Source organism: Corvus kubaryi, unplaced genomic scaffold, assembly GCF_017639235.1.
Source record: "Corvus kubaryi isolate FWS band 111438036 unplaced genomic scaffold, C.kubaryi_AGA036_p1.0 37354, whole genome shotgun sequence".
Taxonomy (NCBI): Eukaryota; Metazoa; Chordata; class Aves; order Passeriformes; family Corvidae; genus Corvus; species Corvus kubaryi.
Genome location: NW_024581116.1, coordinates 1,935,233 through 1,952,303, shown reverse-complemented (window position 1 = coordinate 1,952,303; position 17,071 = coordinate 1,935,233). Strand labels below are relative to the sequence as shown.

At 43.7% G+C, this 17,071-nt stretch overlaps 1 protein-coding gene across 2 annotated transcripts in view; it reads right to left on the bottom strand.

The window, feature by feature from the left end:
- The window catches only part of PKHD1 (PKHD1 ciliary IPT domain containing fibrocystin/polyductin), a 236,131-nt gene that overhangs the window by 165,556 nt on the left and 53,504 nt on the right, over positions 1 to 17,071 (bottom strand). For both annotated transcript variants that reach the window (XM_042032908.1, XM_042032909.1), the window contains exon 35: positions 16,361 to 16,511. In XM_042032908.1, coding sequence (XP_041888842.1) covers positions 16,361 to 16,511 — 151 coding nt within the window. The remainder of the gene's footprint in view (positions 1 to 16,360; positions 16,512 to 17,071) is intronic.

Below are 17,071 nucleotides of genomic sequence, written 5' to 3'. Positions count from 1 at the left end.
AGGTTTGGAATGCTGCCCACACAGCAGAGATTGACACCCACAAGAGCAGCCTTTCCTTGGTGCTGACAGATTGCCATTTAACCAGCGAGTACGGAGAGCAAGTGTTCCTGTCCTCAGTCACCACAGAGAGACAAGGTTAACATTCCAAGTGATGGAGTGCAGCGCAGATTTCCCCACGCCACAGACCCGGGACTGCACACCACGTTTGAAAACACTTTAATTTCAGTGATGGATACAGGGAGCTCACTTTCCAGGCTGTGAACTCTTGACAGCTCCTCAGTTTAATACATCAGGAAAAGATTTACACCCCCTCACCCAACTCCCATCCACCTGAAGGAAAGAAAAACATGTATTTGGAGGAGACAAAAGAGGAGGGGAGGTATTTTATTATACTAGATGTCTTTTACAAGGGAAGTGTTTTCAGCCATCTGCTCTAATTATTCCTCCTGTATTGGCCACCATCTTCATGCAACAATAGAAATAATTATCTCCTCAAGGGCAGAAAAAAAATATTTACAGAAACAAACAAAAGTTGATTATCTTTAGCTCCTGGGGAAAAAAAGAAACAAGCTACTTCTTAATGAAGGAGCAATTAGGAAGGTGGGTAGAACATCTATAATTAAACCAGACAAATTGGTCCAGGCTCCTCCCTCCTACACATACTTGAAAGGGATGCAAATGCAAGTCATTTGCTACAGTCAGTAGAATTAACAAGCAAAATGCTGCCCAGTGCCCAAAGAAGCTGAACCTGTCTCTTGGCATCAGTCCCTGCCTCTCCTGCTTGTCACACCTCTAACCCTTTGCCAAATTAACTGAAAAATACTCAGCACAACTGAAAAGCAATGGAATTTCAATTGGCATGGGGAGGTCTTCCTCTGTATGACAGCATCCCCAAGACAGTTACAGGATTCTCATTCATCCTGTTGTTTAAGAACAGCCTCCTGCCTGCACTTCACCACTCAGTGTAAAAGAAAGTGCTTTTTCTACATAAACCAAAAACAGAGGAGTTTTGCAATTGTCTTTTTATTCCCTGCAGTGTATAAGAATTTTGTTCACCGAGAGAATAAAGGTATATATACAGCTTTGTGGGAGGGGTCATCCCAAAGAGAACAGAAAATATCTTATACTGTGCAAAAACAAGTATAAAGCAGCAAGAAAAAAATATTCTCTCTACTAAGAGCACAATGCAATGCCTCATTTTGTAGCCAAATATATGGACTTGGACTTACAAAAAGAAATTAGTTGAATTTAACTGTCTGTGCTATGAAATCAATGAATGGCCAGACTGAAGCTGGTCAAGGAACAGGCTGAAGTGATGGGATCTTCATCCCTGGACGTGTTCAAAAAACACATAGATGTGGCACTTGGGGCCATGGTTTAGTGGTGGACCTGGCAGTGCTGGGGAAATGGACATGATGATCTTGGAGATCTTTTCCAACATAAATAATTCTATGATTTTTAAGACTGAAGTTCCCAAGACTTCTCCAAGCAGTCTCAGGACAAAGGGCACCACTTAATGCTCATTACAGGTGCAAACAACTACCAGGAAAGAGCTCCAAAGCAGCACAATGGGAACACTTCTTTAGGGAATTTCCCCCCATGTCAAAAAGACCAATTTTCACTATAAAAAAAAAAGGAAACAAGCCAGATTATAAGAATTACCATTATTTGCAAGGATTCTCTTGATTATCCAGCAATACCAGAGAAGCTGCCTTCAAATATTTAAGTAGCCTATACTGAGTTTCTTTGGAAATCAGAGTGCCAAAGCAGTCTAGTGGATCCTACAATGTGCTCAGCAACACTTTAAAGGACTTTTATTCATGTGCACATCACTACAGTTCTCCAAATTTGCCATTGATCGAGGCATTTCCAAGCTGGATGTGAGGGAGAAGAAAGCAAGAGAGAAAGGAGAACCTCTGGAAAATGGAAAATCTAATTCCATCCTCTCAGGGAAAGCACCACATTCACCTTTATCCCTTCTGTTTCATCAAATCAGGGAATATCCAGAGTTGGAAGGGTTCTACAAGGATCACTGAGTCCTTGCCCTGCTCAGGACACCCCAAAAATCCCTTCCATGGGTAACCTGAGCAGACACCGGTAACCAAACTGGGCACAAAGGTAGAAAGATAATGGGACCATCTTCTTCCGGTTTCAGAAACAAATGTTTCCAAAAATAGCAGAAATGTTTGTGCTCAAGTCACAAATCACTAAGGAAGTAGCCTTAGACAATTAAAAAAACAAACAAACAAACAAATAACACCACCCCCCCCAAAAAAAAAAACAAAAAAAAACAAAAAAAAAAACCCAAAGAAACAGGAGAAGACGATATCTAGAGAACTATACTCTGTAAAAAATTAGTTATTTATGCCAAAAGACAACATTATCCCCAAGAAGACTGGAAGGAACTGTAGCTATGAATAAACCACAGATGGAAACGAGCAGAATGTTTCTGAATACACCTGCATGGAGAGTATGTAAGAGGTTTCCAGAGAGAGTAGGAGAGCAAGTTTGGTTTTCCCTAATAACTTAGCATTCTTGACATGACTGCCTGGGACAGAACAAGCCTGGAACAAACCATTTCTGAGGCCACAAGGTGATATTTTTATCACTGTCTGCATCATCTGCTGCTGTGTAACTTCTTTTACCCATTACTCCAGCTTCAAAATGCAGGTGGGGTTATCCCACCAGGCCCCTCTTTGATTACTCCCATAAGCATTGATACAAGGATCAGGGCTGGGCTCATGGTTGGACACGTGATGCATTATCCAATATCTTTATTTTTAACTGAGATTGCTTGAGTTAAAAACAAAGGATTACTTTTCCCTTTTTCATATTTGTTTTAATTTTAGCTGTCCTGCAGAAATCTTTCTGACTTCTGCTGAGTTGCACAGGCACAAGAAGGGAAGAATCTGGCTGGGCATGTTCTCTATGGGACTGATGAATGACCCTAGTCTCTCCCAAACTATTAGAGGATAAATCTGTTTACACACAAAAAATTGACCTGGGCTGGTGAGGTGGGACTAGAACCAGGAAACTGGCACGTCCCAGAGGTAAAAATGCATTTGCAGCCAAGAGCATTAGTAACTCAAGACCATAAACAAGCCACAGAATCATTAATTACTCAGACAGGGGCAGCCGCAGAAGCAGTGAGAAGACCCAAAAGCCAACTGTAAATAGTTCATCGAGCTGATTAGTTCAGGAAAAAAATGAGTGGGCAGTTTTGGAGGTCAGAGGCCATGGCACAAGTCAGTCTCAAGCCAATTTGCAACTGGACAATGGCATGAGAAACAGCTTAATTCCTGTTTAAAAAAATCCCAAAACAACCCCAAACAAAACCAGCAAAGCCACTTAAAAAACAACAACCAAAAAGAAAAAGGTTTATTCAGCAGGGGAGTAATCACTGCAATTTCAAAGCACAGAAGGTAAGGCTCCTTGCTCCAGAGGTATTTAATTAAGGACACGGAGGATTAGTTAAATCTAATGGTGTTTTTATAGGGAGGACACTGAAAAGACATCACTGCTGTCAGGGAGACATATCCCAGGTATAGATGAGCCATCTTCATACACACAGGCAACAAAACTCACCCAAATTCCATGTGAAATACCAAATAACAGAGGGATACGAACACTATTAATCCACTCCATAATTAAACAAACCATGAGACCTCTGGGAAGGTCCCTGTCTCTTTACCACACTCACATGAGGTCCAAAGTGTTGTTCTTGGGTCTCTCAGGGTCATGCTGGGAGGATGAGCCTAAAATCAGAAATCTCAATTTCAAATATTAAAGAAAACACCCTGGGAAGCAGAGGAACTGTCTGGGAGCACATGAAGAGCCCTGTTTCAAGGAATGCCTATTTTCTGCCTGGTAACTTCTTGTTAATTCACAAGAATCTTTCCAATGTTCATTTACAGCCTGATATTCAGAAGCAGATTATTTATTATAGTGGAAACTATCCTAGTGCAGAGTTTTAAGCCCAACTTGCCTGACAATCCTGTGAGTGTAAACATATTGGGGAATTCAGTGTCACTTTCCAGTTTAGATTCAACAGGACTGCATTTTCCTTTCCAGAACACTGTTAAAGGGCACACATAATTTACACATCTCTCTAAACCAGAGATCTCTCAGAGTACAGAGGCTTCTGAGACAAATTAAGAACAGCAATTTAATGGTAATGAGAAAATTACAGCATCAAGTTGTTTACACAAGCAGGATAACCAAGCCTAGTGACTGTGCCAGCCTTTGCACTGTGCGAATATTGTCTCCCGATTGAGTGATCTTGAGTTACACTTACTAATCTGAGAGCAAATATTGCAAATGCAAAGATTAGCTCAACAATTTGATGACCACCTGCAGGAAAAGTAAGCAAATTATGTGCTTATGTGTCAGCAAGCAGGATTTCTGAATGGGTGCTACAGCAAATGGGGTGGGAGGAGTGAGGCTCGTCCACCCCAACAGTGCCAGTGAGAGCTGATGATTTTTTTTTGATCAGGCAGGAAAATAAACAGAATCACGGAGTAGTTTTGGATGGAAGGGACCTCTGGAGATCATCTAGTCCTAGCTCCTTGCCAAGGCAGGGTCACCCAGAGGAGGTGACACAGGAACACCTCCAGGTGGGTTTGGAATGTCTCCAGAGAGGGAACTCCACACCCTCCCTGGGCAGCTGTTCCAGTGCTCTGACACCCTCAGTGGAAAGAAGTTCTTCCTCAATCTAAGGTGGAACTCCTTGTGTTTTAGACCCTTTGTAAGAGCCCTGAGTCAGATGTGACGGTCAGAGCACTGGTGTGGGATCCAGCCTCTGGTTTTCCCACAGCTCCCATGGAAACATGGGGAATACAGGTGAACTGATACACAAACCATCTCCACTGCAAACCTGGCTTGAAGGGGGTTTGCAGTGATTTAGCAGGCAAAGACTGAAAAGTGCTTGGAAGAGGGCAAACTCTGTATGTAGGCTACAACTTGGTCTGTCCTATGCATAAAATACAGCAACCAGGCAGCAAATCCACACAATCCAAGGACAAACATTGATTCTGCCTTAATTGCAGCCACATCTCCTCAACCAAAGCATCAGGGCCATTGACTATTAATGGGCTCGACCAGCTACCCAGGGAAGGATCTGATGCAGGGCAGCAGCATTCAAAATTGTCCCTGCATCACAGGGATAACTGCAGGTATAATGAGGTGTAAAGGGCTTGGCCAGCAGTGGAGGCACAGTCAGTTCTCTAGGATGCATCATACGATGGGAAGGGTTTGGGTTGGAAGGGTCCTTAAAGCTCATCCTGTTCCACCCCTTGCCATGGGCAGGAACATCTTCCACTACCCCAGGTTGCTCCAAGCCCCATCCAACCTGGCCTTGGACACTGCCGGGCATTGAGCAGCGACAGCTACTCCGAGCAACCTGTGCCAGGGCCTCACCACCCTTTAGCAAAGAATTTATTCACAATACCTAATCTAAAAAAACCTTTTTGCTTAAGGCAATTCCCCCTTGTCCTATTACTCCATGCCCTTATGAAAAGTCCCTCTCCAGCCTTCCTCTAAGCTTCCTTTAAGTCCTGAAAAAATCATTTCCTCTCACATTGTGCTACAGGGATGCAGGATTTGGGACTCCCAGCAGCCACCAAGACTTTCCTGCTCCTGTAGAAGTGTGTGGCAGTGACCAACAGTGCTGGTATCTGACTTGACTTCTGTGATGGAGACAATCCTGCACCTGCCCCTCAGGTAGAGAATCTCACCCTGCACAGCTGTTATTTCAGTAATGTGAGCTTTTGGAACAGCTCCTCCCAAGCTGCGAGCTTTCAGAGCCCACTTTTAAACTCAGTGTCCTGTTTAGTTTTAGCACATCAACAACATGCTGCCTTCAGCCTATCTGTGTGCATTATCTGCTGCTCTAATGTATCATGTACTGAGCCACAGCATCATTACAGGTAAGTGCTCAGGTTTAAATGCAAACATAATTGCATAATGTGGTACAGCCAGGAAGAATAATGCAGGAAATAGAGCCAGCTCCATCTGATAGTGCAATCTGACTGGAACGCTGGCCCTTCGGATCAAACGCGCAGCCCAGATGGGGCAACCAAGAATAAAAGTGCTTCGTGGTATCTTTATTGTCATCATCAAAAACACTTATCTGCCACAAAGGTAAAAAGGTGAAGATGGGACTTGCACAGAAAAGGTCACAGAAGCAACAGGGTATCACCGGGTTATGGGGGCAAGAAAGACGTCATGCCTCAGCAAAGGCCACCTTTCCACTCCAAGCTGAATTTGCCAGTACCTAATGGAAATCTGAGCACTGAGTGGCATTTAAAACACTGGGAACACCCACGCAATTTTCCTGCAGTCAGAGGTGTCTATTTAACTGTGATTAATCCAGATAAAGCCTCTGACCCTACTGTGCAAGGAGCTGCACAAAGACAGGAGAACATTCCCAGCACAAGACGCCTTCCAAACGAGAACCTGTCTGCAGCAGATATGTACACTTTAATACATTTATTTTATGTAGCTAAAATTAGAACTGATTCGCTATGGAACAGCACTTCCATCTACTTAATTCTTTTTTTTTTCCAGTAGTCTGAGCTCTCAGTGGCACACGATAGATGATTTCAGGGGTACAGATAGCACCACAACAGAACCCAGAAGGCAGCAAAAGTTAATTTAGTGCACTTTGAACCACTTGCCCTGAATAAGAACGCCTCCACTGAAGAGAGCATCACACGCATCATGGGACAGTAACCAGTCTTGTCATTTCAAGAGGTTTTAACCCAAACTTCATTCAAATCAGACAACAAGATGAGAGGCTGGCGTGAGAGAGAACCTCTCCACCAACACACTGCTCTCTGAACTGAGAAGCCTTTGAGTTGAAAGCACAAACTGCTGTTGTTTGTGATGTAAAGCCATCCCTCTGTAACAGGGCTGTAACAGCTCATCTTTGTTGGGAATGCAGATCCCCTGCAATAATGCACTCCATGGCCTTCAGTCTCTGCCCTCCCACACACACATTTGTCTGCCTGTTAATTATTTGGCAGGATATAAAATCCAGGGTCCTTTTACTCTAGGATCCCTGCTGGCACATCCTTACCCCAGTATCTGAATGCATTCAAGTGCTAAAGGATGCAGACGTGTGCTGAGTAATATTCCAAAGGTGGATTTCATTTTGGAGAGGGTTGGGTACCATCCTAGAGCACACACACAAATGAGGATGTAGGTAAAGGTGGAAATGCCAGCTATCACCACCTGTAGAAACTCACCCAGAATTGTTACCCATGATACCTGTATTCAAATCCCTCATGTACCTGACAATCCAGAAACTCCCTCTTCCAGACCTCAAATTGAACACTGGCTTGGAGCCCTGCCAGTGACCAGCATCTGCAGTCCTTTCAGCATGGATAAACCTCAATTTCTGCAACATTGTCTGGGCCATCTCAGCTTTGAAGCCACATTTTTAACACAGTGGTTCCCAGAAAGGCACTGCAGAGCAACAACTGCCCAACTTCTTCTGAACCAACTCATTTCAGAGAATCAGGCAGTCACAGTTTTGGTGAGAAAGGACCTTAAAAACCACTTAGATCTAACTCTCTTCCAGAGGAAGGGACATCTTCCACTATCTCAGGTCTTTCCAAGCCCCATCCAACCTGGCCTTGGACACTTCCAGGGAAGAGGCCAGCCACAGCTTCTCTGGACAACCTGTACCAGGGCCTCACCACCCTCACAGGGAAGGATTTCTCCCTAATATCTAACCTAAATCTACCTCACAATGGTCCATGTTGCCTTCCTGTGCCTGCCCTCACAGGTTTCCTGGTGAGCTCAAGGAAAAACTCTCCTCAACACTAAAAGCAAAAACTGCACCTTCTACTCACCAAACACAAGTTGAGGCAAGAGGAAAAACTGCAAAAAAAAGGGGAATCAGAGAATGAAAGAGCAAGAGGGTGTATGTGAAAGAGGGAGCACTGTAACCCTTAAGTGGGTGAAGCCAAGCCTGATCCTTGATCAGAATCCCAGACCCAGAGAAGATGTGTGAAAGCAGGAAAATAAATCAATAAGCAAAACAGCAACCTCTTTCCTCAATTTTATTTGAGGAAGTTCAAATTTACCCAGCTCCTCACAAACTGTCTTTGGCTAAAATCACCACTAACGAGCTCTGACATTTGAAATTTAACTGAATATGAGCTAACAGCTCCCAGCCCTCCACCACCCATGGAGCCGACTGGGAATATTTTGTTAAAGCCATAGATGGGGCTAAACTGAGCTTTATTGAGAAGACCCAGCGTTCAGGGCAAAGTGTTTATAGCACCCACTTCACCTGATGCTCCCTGCCCTGGCATGTCTGCTTTTCTTCACGGGGGACCACAGAGCACTCAGTCCCCTCTGCTCCTCCTCAGCGCCAGTGTAATTATTTGCTGATTTTTACGAGGTCCCCTTACGATCCCTTAATGAAGTCCTTTGCTCTGCAGCAATTCACGAGGACAGATTGGACACGAGGGGCTTCCACTTAGGGAGCTGCCAATCAGGGGATGGTACCCAGCATTTATCGAGCAGTTGTTAAGTCAGTCTATCACCCGGCTATTACAGGCTCATCATGAAAACAGCTTGCTTTTACTGGCAACCACATTAAATTAACCCTTTCCTTAGAGACACGGGGAAGCCTCGAGTAGATTCATTGTGGCAAAGAGCTCTGGTTTTCCCTGCTGCTACAGCAATTATTTTTTTAAATTTTTAATAAACACTCTCTGAACTGAAATCTCCCTACTTTCGATTTGTTTTTCCTCTACCTGTGCAGCCAGTTCACATTTTTAGTCTATGCTAGACGTTGTGATAGCACCAACAGTAACAAAATCAGGGAAAAAAAATTAAACTTAAAAAAAACCCGAGAACAACAAATACTGTTTGTCCTTTCTCCATTCCTTACTCTAAACTCTGTACACAGAAGAAATCATGATGCAAGATGACTGTCTTTCCATCACTATCAGTGGTCTTCTATAAGACCAACTTTTTCAGTCTTTTGTTATCTTCAGGATTGACCCACTTTTTTTCAAAGAAGCAAAACAGAACTCTGCTCCCCTCCTACACACTTTATCCAAGGCTTCTTCTCACTTTTTGTGGATGGGGTGGGACACGTGATCCAGCCCTCATGGCAAGAGGACAGGCCAGGCACCAGACTTAGAACTTTAGAGCCACATCCATTGCCCAACCACATCAAGAATCCCTTCCATGATCCCACTCTGGCCAAGCCTATGCCACTGAAATCTCCAAAATTTCAATAGAGGGTGACCACATGCCCAATCCTTGCTGGGTGCTGGGCCAGACCCCAGAAATATTTGGGAAGGGGTTGTAGGTCAGCCAATGCCTCTGGTACACAGAAAACACCATATGGAGCATCCAGCCCCCAGCTCTGCTCTGTCTGGGACTGGGGGGAGCACGCAAGTCAGATGGTGATTTAGAGTCCTCTGTTAGTGCCACAAGGAGCTGAAAGGCCACATCTTTGTCTCATGTCACACCACACAAAGGACAAGACCATCAGATATGTTAAGCCATGCTCTGAGGCAGAAGAAGCCTGGGATAGGTGTGTCTCCAAGTTGCTCAGCCCTTTTTCCATTAAATTTGAGATGGGCAGCTGGAGAACGGGCAAGGCTTCCTCCAACTTCACCCAGAGCTCAAGGCTGGACGCCCCAGCACAATCCCAGGCATCCAACATTCCCATTCCCTTCCCCCAAACTGAGACAGAGCCAGGTTGAACAGGGCTTTGGGCAACCCAGTCTAGTGGAAAAATCTACATCTTTAAAGACCTTTCCAACCCAAACCATTCTGTGAGACAGAGTCCCACAGATGGAGAACCAAAGCCGTGGTTTCAAACACAGACAATCCTTCCCCCTCCAAAACTGCCTGAATGCCACAGGAGTCAATCAGAGTCTCTGTCATAATTAAACAGAAAGGTGGCAGCAACACTCTGTGCAAGTGCCTGGGAGCAAGTGGAGAGGACATGAGCACACAGACACTCAGCTTCCCCACATCCTCCTGACCCTTATTGGAGCCTTCCCTTTGCACAGGAAGGGAAAGATTTGCTTTCTGTTCCCTGGAGGACCACTTCCAAAATGGCTCTTTTCACTCCAAATCTGTTTCTCTTAAGGGTTGGGAGCAGGGATAAAAGGAGGAAGAAGAAGGAAAACAGCTCTCATTAAACTACGCAATGCTCAGTTCTGATTTCACACAGGTTTGTTTAAATGCATATGGAACAGCTTTGAGGTGCTTTGGATTTACAGGGACTGGCATTCCATCCCAGGGATTATGGCATTCCATCCTAGGATATCCTGGGGGCAGTTTCCAATGAATCCCTAAGTGCAGCTCTATGGGCAGTGGGGAGAAGAGGGTTCCCTGGAAAGCCACTTACAGTTCAGGAAGTAATCTCCTCAGAGACATTAGAAAGATGGTGGGATTGAAAATAAAAAGAAGAGGCTTTTCACAATGGGGGGTAATGATAAAATTATAATTCAAGCTTTCATTTTTGATCTGACAGCAGGAGAGGAAAGAGTTAAACCTCAAATCAGGAAGCAAAAAGTTAAAGGAAAATAAAACCACACCACAAGCACATCTCCTAAATTTCCCATTGCAGCCCAAGGCCGAACCCATTAAAAGGAAAAAAAAAAGAAAGAATGGGGAAAAAAAGAAAAACAGAGAAAGGAAGAGAAGCAATTTTGCTTATCCTTTCCTCACACACCTAGCAGCCCCTTTTTCCTATTATTTATTTATTTACCCTCCCCTTCCAGAGCAAGGCCCTTATTTTCTCATTTAGTCCAACAGAGATTGTCCTCCTGGAATGACCTTTTTTTCCTTTCTCTCTCTCTCTCCTGCTCTCCTTCTTCCTCCCCCCTCCTCCCTGCTGCCTCCAGGCCATTGCCCTCGTGCCAGTAACTAGATAACACACTCTATCAGAGATTTTTTAAAAAATCATTGCAAAGGCACTAGGGCTGATAGTGGCATCAATCCTTGCCTGACACGGGCTCGGGTCAACCATTTATCTCTTCACATTGCCTGTGGTTACTGGGGAGCCCATCTTGGTTCTCTACATCTTAACAACCTTGCAGATGGTACCTCCCTGCTCCAGCAGCCTCCGTACCCCAAGACTGGTTTTGTGGGTTTATTTTTATTAGGTTTTTTATGGACTGTTCCACTTCTTTTCTGTGAGGGTCTGGTTGGTTTTATTGCATTCCCCACCTCCTTCTGAAAATAGCACTGTGACCAAGATAAGAGGTTAAGAAAACAGGGAATTTGGAGATGCAAGGGTGGGCTTGCTGGGATGTTAAAAGTGCACATTTATGAAAATATACACAAAATATTATAGAAGGGTTTCATCTAGTCCTACTCCTGATGTCCCATCCTGTGTGACACGGCTATTTTTGGCTGGTTGCACTGCCAAAGGACCCAGGAGCCCTACTCACAGCCCAAGACAACATAAAATCAGGTTCTATCAGGATACTTGCTAATAAATCCAATTAAACTATTCCCAAACCTCAGCAAGTTGTGATGCCCATGGCCAGATAAAGGGTTCTGGTGTTTTGTGCTCTCTGAATGGATACACAGGAATTAAATATCATATTGTATTATAATTCTTCCTCAAGTGGAGAAGAGGGCAGCTGTTTTATTAACTCCCTCCAAACAAACTCCATGTTAAGCTGGAATCTGCTCTGTTCCTTCCCCATTCCTGGCAGTGTTCAAGGCCATGTTGGATAGGGCTTGGAGCAACCTGGTTTAGTGAAAGGTGTCCCTGCCCATGGCAGGGGGATTGGGACTAGATGACCTTTTAAGGTCCGTTCCAACCCGAACCATTCTGTGGCTCTATGATCCCCACCCTGCCTAACTATTCGCAGCCTGCTGTAGTGATTTTCCTCATGGACTGCCAAGTATGAGCCCTTCACCCTCAAACATGCACCCATCAAACATCCACACAACATGGGGACAGCATTAAAATGAGGTGAAAGAGCAGAGCCACTTCCCATCACTTGTAACCCTCGCAGGTGGATAACATCAAGAGCTGTCCCTGCCCATGGTGGGGGGTTGGAATGAGATGATGTTTAAGGTCCCTTCCAACCCAAACCATTCTATGACTTGTCATCAATCCTGCTGTGAGCAATAAAGTAACAGACTCTTCCATGCTTCCTGAAAGCTGACTAGGATTTGCCACCTTTGTAAATCACTGAGTATCTCCAATGGTTGAAACCACGTAATTTCTTTCCTCACATCCAAATACTTTGGCGTCAAGAGAGATGGTAAATGCGGGGGGGGAGGGGAAGGCAACAAAAGGAAAGGAATGATTCTAAGGTCTGCAGAGGAATCCAAGGGATTTGAAGAGCTAGTCCTGATCACACTAAGTGGAAGTTGAACAGAAAGGATATTTGAGGTGACTGTACATATCTCAGACACAGCCTTTGTGGGGGTTTTGTATGTTTTTTCTTTCATGAGAAGTGAACAAAGCAGTTATCCCTGTATCCATCACCAAGCTAAGAATTCACAGATCCTCAATACTCTAAAATCTTTAAATCTCAAGACCTTCCCTTAACACCCTGTTAAAAACAAACTCAAGGCAATCCAGCACACCCAGGCAGAGCCATAAACCAGGATGACATTTTTATCTGGCAAGTTATTTTTTATTAACCTCCTGTCCCTCAACAGGGACAACCTTGAGGGCTGGGTTGCAGGGAATTCACTGGGATACCAGTTCAGCTTCCCTATGGCTGACCTAATCCGTGGCATCTGCCCTCTGCTGAACATTCCGTCACCCGCGTGGGCCAGCAGAGGAGGGGGAGTGGGAGCAGGGAAGCGCTGCTCCAACAGCATCTTTGCATCACGATTAGGTCTGGTCCAGTGATCCAGAATAATAATGGGATGGCTCACTAAGCATAATGGGTTCAGAGCCATCCGAGCCTGGTCAAATCCTCCCATGAGCATCCTCTCCTTGTGTTTTCAGGGTGTTTTGCACGTCTCGTCAGTGTCACCAGAGCTGGCGTCTCATTATGCAGCTAAGGTGGAAGTGGACAGGTACTGAGTGAGCATTAGAACTTTTCTTTTCCCTTTTATTATTTAATTCATATCGTCCCATTATCCAGTGCATTCTTGAAGCTGTGAACTAATTAAGTCCTGTGGGATATACAATCAGTGCTGGGGTTTTTTTCCCCTCCTTCTCTTTTCAGTAGGCTAAATTGCATTATATACTGAAATAAAAATAATTGTGCAACTCTTCTTAGATAAAAAACAGAGCAAGTTACAAACACTAATGATGCTGAATGCAATAGTGGGGCAGAGGCCTGCTGCTTCCTTCTTGTGACCTAATTAAGTCACACAGGGCAAAATACTTCAAACACAAAGTGAGGCAAGAGCTTAAATCAGTTTCTAAATAAAATCATAAAAACTGTCCTCTTGGGGGGGAAGGTAGGGGAAGGGGGACACAGACCAGACTCCAGGAAAAATCCAAGTTGAACTGAAATTTCGTGAAATCTGCCATGAAAATCACAGATCTCCAGATAGCAACTTGAAACTCCATGAAATTTTATGAGTCCTCTAGATTTAGACCTGAGCCCAGCTCACACTGTAACCATGCACCTGATGTTCCTGGAGGTCTTTTCCAACATTTAGGATTCTATGATCCATGCAAGCAACAGCTCAGAGACCAGATTTGAAAGGACAAAAATTGAGTGATGGATTTTGCGGCACCTATCAGAAAATGCAGCTGTTTAAATAATACAACTCATGAAAAAATACCCTAAAAATTGTGTCATTGAATAAATGGACATATCATAAAATATCCTGAGTTGCAAGAAAACCACAAGGATCATTGAGTCCAACTCCTGGCTCTGCACAGAACAACCCTAAGAACCTGTCTGCACCTAAGAATGTTGTCCAAATGCTGCCTGAACTCTGGCAGGTTTGGTGTTGTGACCGTTTGTAACTCTTAGGCTCAGGTTCCCAGAACCAACATTTTACTTTTTATTTATTTATTACTTTCTGTTCTCAGCCAAGTCTGTTCTCTCTTGCCAGTGCCCATTCATTCCATGCCATAAGCCTCTGACAACCTTTCTGAATTACCTCTTTTCACTTCCAACGCCATCCTGGAGCTAATCCTGCTCCATCATCATCATCTTATCACCTCTGAGCCAACCCTCCCACGGCACCCAGCTGGGCTGAATTCTCAGCTTGCCCAGGCATCCTTCAGCTGGCAGCAGAGGAAGCAGAAAACAAACCACTGAGCAGTGCAGCTGTGCTGAGAACAGGATCATGCCCCTTTCTTATGGAATGCTTTGAGATCCTTTGCATGAGCATGCAAGAGAAGTGCCAGATGTTATTATAAAGAGATGCAGCCCCATTACTTGTACACAGAGTTGTGCTGCCTGCTAATAGCACCATTATCCTAAGGCACGTGGTGCTATTAATGCATTTCACTGCTTAGTGCTGAACCTGGGGACCATTTTTCCCACTGGAAAGGTAAGGCCAGTTCATATGACATGATTTAAACCTCCACAGTGAAGCATGCATGCGCTGCACCAGGTCGTAAATCTTAACAGGATGCTGTCAGCCAGAAAGGGACCAAAATTGAAGCCATTTATCTGAACTCCCCACCTATCCACCTCTGCTCACCCAAGCCAGTTTTGGGAAGAGGGATAAAATGATTCCGAATGCCCACTGGGTTCATTAGGCAGCAGCAAATCCCAGATCTAAAGTGCTGCTGTTTCCATCCTGCTCTGAATGAATTTGTTCATTCAGGACACTTAGGACTTCCTTGGTTTTCTCCACTCTGAGCAGAAAAACCACAACAGTAACAAACCTCACAGCTTCTTCCTCTTCTTGCTCCCACCTGAGTCAAAAGACAACCTGTCATCCTGTCATCACTGAGGCTACAGGATCTGTGATACACCTGAGGTGCCCAGGTCACAGACAGCAGAGGGGAACATCTCTCCAAGCTGCTGCCCAGGCTCTGGGACTCTAGAGATGCCCTTATCCCATTTGGGAAGGAAAATAGGAATATAAGGCATAGTTATCATTTGATCTGGTACTTGCCTGGGCACTTGCCTTTGTTGGCCTCCTGCAGACACCACCCAGCAATTTTTAGGGGTTGTTTTTCTCCTTAGATGGGCATGTTTTAGGTAGCATAACTAACAAGGCTGATGAGCAAATGAACCCTAATTGGCAACATTCTACGTCTGACATTCCTTCACAAACCAAGGACAGGCTTAACAGAAGCAAGGAATTGTCATTTAAGATAATCCACTGCAATAGTAACATTCATGTAAGGTAGATTTGCAAGTATTCAGAGACTCCTAAATACAGAATAGATCAGATATATAAAATTAAATACAGAATTCAACACTAGAAATGCACCAAAATTACTCTGCCAGGACACTGCACCTGCTTTTGGGGTGGCAAAGTAAATTTAAAGTCCTTAAATACAGGAAATCTCTTTGCAGATAGAGTTAAAATTACCATGGCAACTTTAATATTGATGCTGAGCAAATGAACTTCATTTTCCTAAACTATGCTAAAAGACTGTGTGAAAATTTTATTTAATAGATAAAAAATAGCATTTGGGTTTTATCCTAAGTCAGGTGTGTAACTATCCCCACTCACTTCCCTGTATGCAGGAGGTCTCCACCACTTCTCAGGAGCTGCTCCTTTAGGAAAGGATAGCAACAAAGGGATATTTGGTGTTCAACAGATATCCAGCCCCTTTAAATTTCTTCTTAGGTAGCTAAACACCCAAAAATTCTGCAAAACTGTGAGGACTCTAAAGGGACATTTCAGGTTTGCAATGACATTTGTAGGTATAAAGTCTTAAAATTTACACTGGTTCAGAGTTACAGTTTTTTCATAATGAACTCTTGGCATTTGTCTTCTTTTCTTGCTATACACACAGATAGCAGTGTCCCGTTTTCCTTCAGCTGCTGAAAAGCAGCAAAAATCAAATATAAAATAATCAAATATATAGGGGCTGCACTGAATGCTAAGTCTCTGCCAGAGAGCTGAAACTGTACCTCATGGCTAAGATTTCTGCTCAACTGAAAATAACCTTTTTTAGAACAGAATTGAATTTATATTAAAAAAAAAAAAAAAGGCGTAGAGTGTTAAAAATATATATACATTGCTCAGAAAATAAGGTAAAGCTCATTTATGTCTGATAAAATACATGATTAGCCATAGTTAACCATTAATTCAGCTGTGCTGCATTAGAACTGCTATTCAAAGTTGGAAAGCATTTAATATTATATATTGCTGCTGCTCAGCCTAAATTGTTTTTTTTTCTTGCCCCCCTTTAAATGTACACAATATTACAAATTTAATTTTAAGCTGTTTGAATCAGTCTGTAAAAAAGATTTGATTATACCTGAGTGTTCTGGCCCCAGTTTTTCCATATCTCAGTAATCTTGGCAGTAATTGGCTGATTAGCTCCCTCACACTCCATCTCTGCCTCAGTTTCCATGGTAATGTTACAGGAGCTATTATAGATGAGAACTTCATCTCTTTCCACTTTAGGGCTGAAACGAGAAGGGAGGTTAAATGGGGTGTCATCAATCTTAATGAAATGCAATTATTTTTACTCTTATTAATCATTGCAAGCCATTAGCTTGTGGCAACTCCTGGCCACCATTTGTCAAACTTTGCAAATTTCTGTAATTTTGTTTCCATTCTTTTATTGTTTATTTGTTTTTCCCCCCTTTATCTGCAGACACTCAGGATGAAAATACATGCAGTAAATATCTCTCAGTGATGCTTTTCTCCTTCCCCAAACCATCACAAATAGGAACAAATGCCATTCTAGGACCAAGGCAGGCAGACAAGTGCAGACAGCAGCGAGGGAATCAGCAGTGTTGGGAGCAAAGATGGACTCCTACAAGGAGTAGGGTTTGTTTGTGCCTCCCCCCTCCCCATCTTACTCACACTTAGCAATGGGGAATGAATAACTTGCAACTCCCCTAGGGCAAGGGGAGAAATTGGAAAAACCACACAACTGGCTAACTGGTCCCTAATTCCAACTGTGAAAAAATGAGCTCATTTAGGGGTTCCAATTCCTGCTACCCAGCTGATTGCAATGATG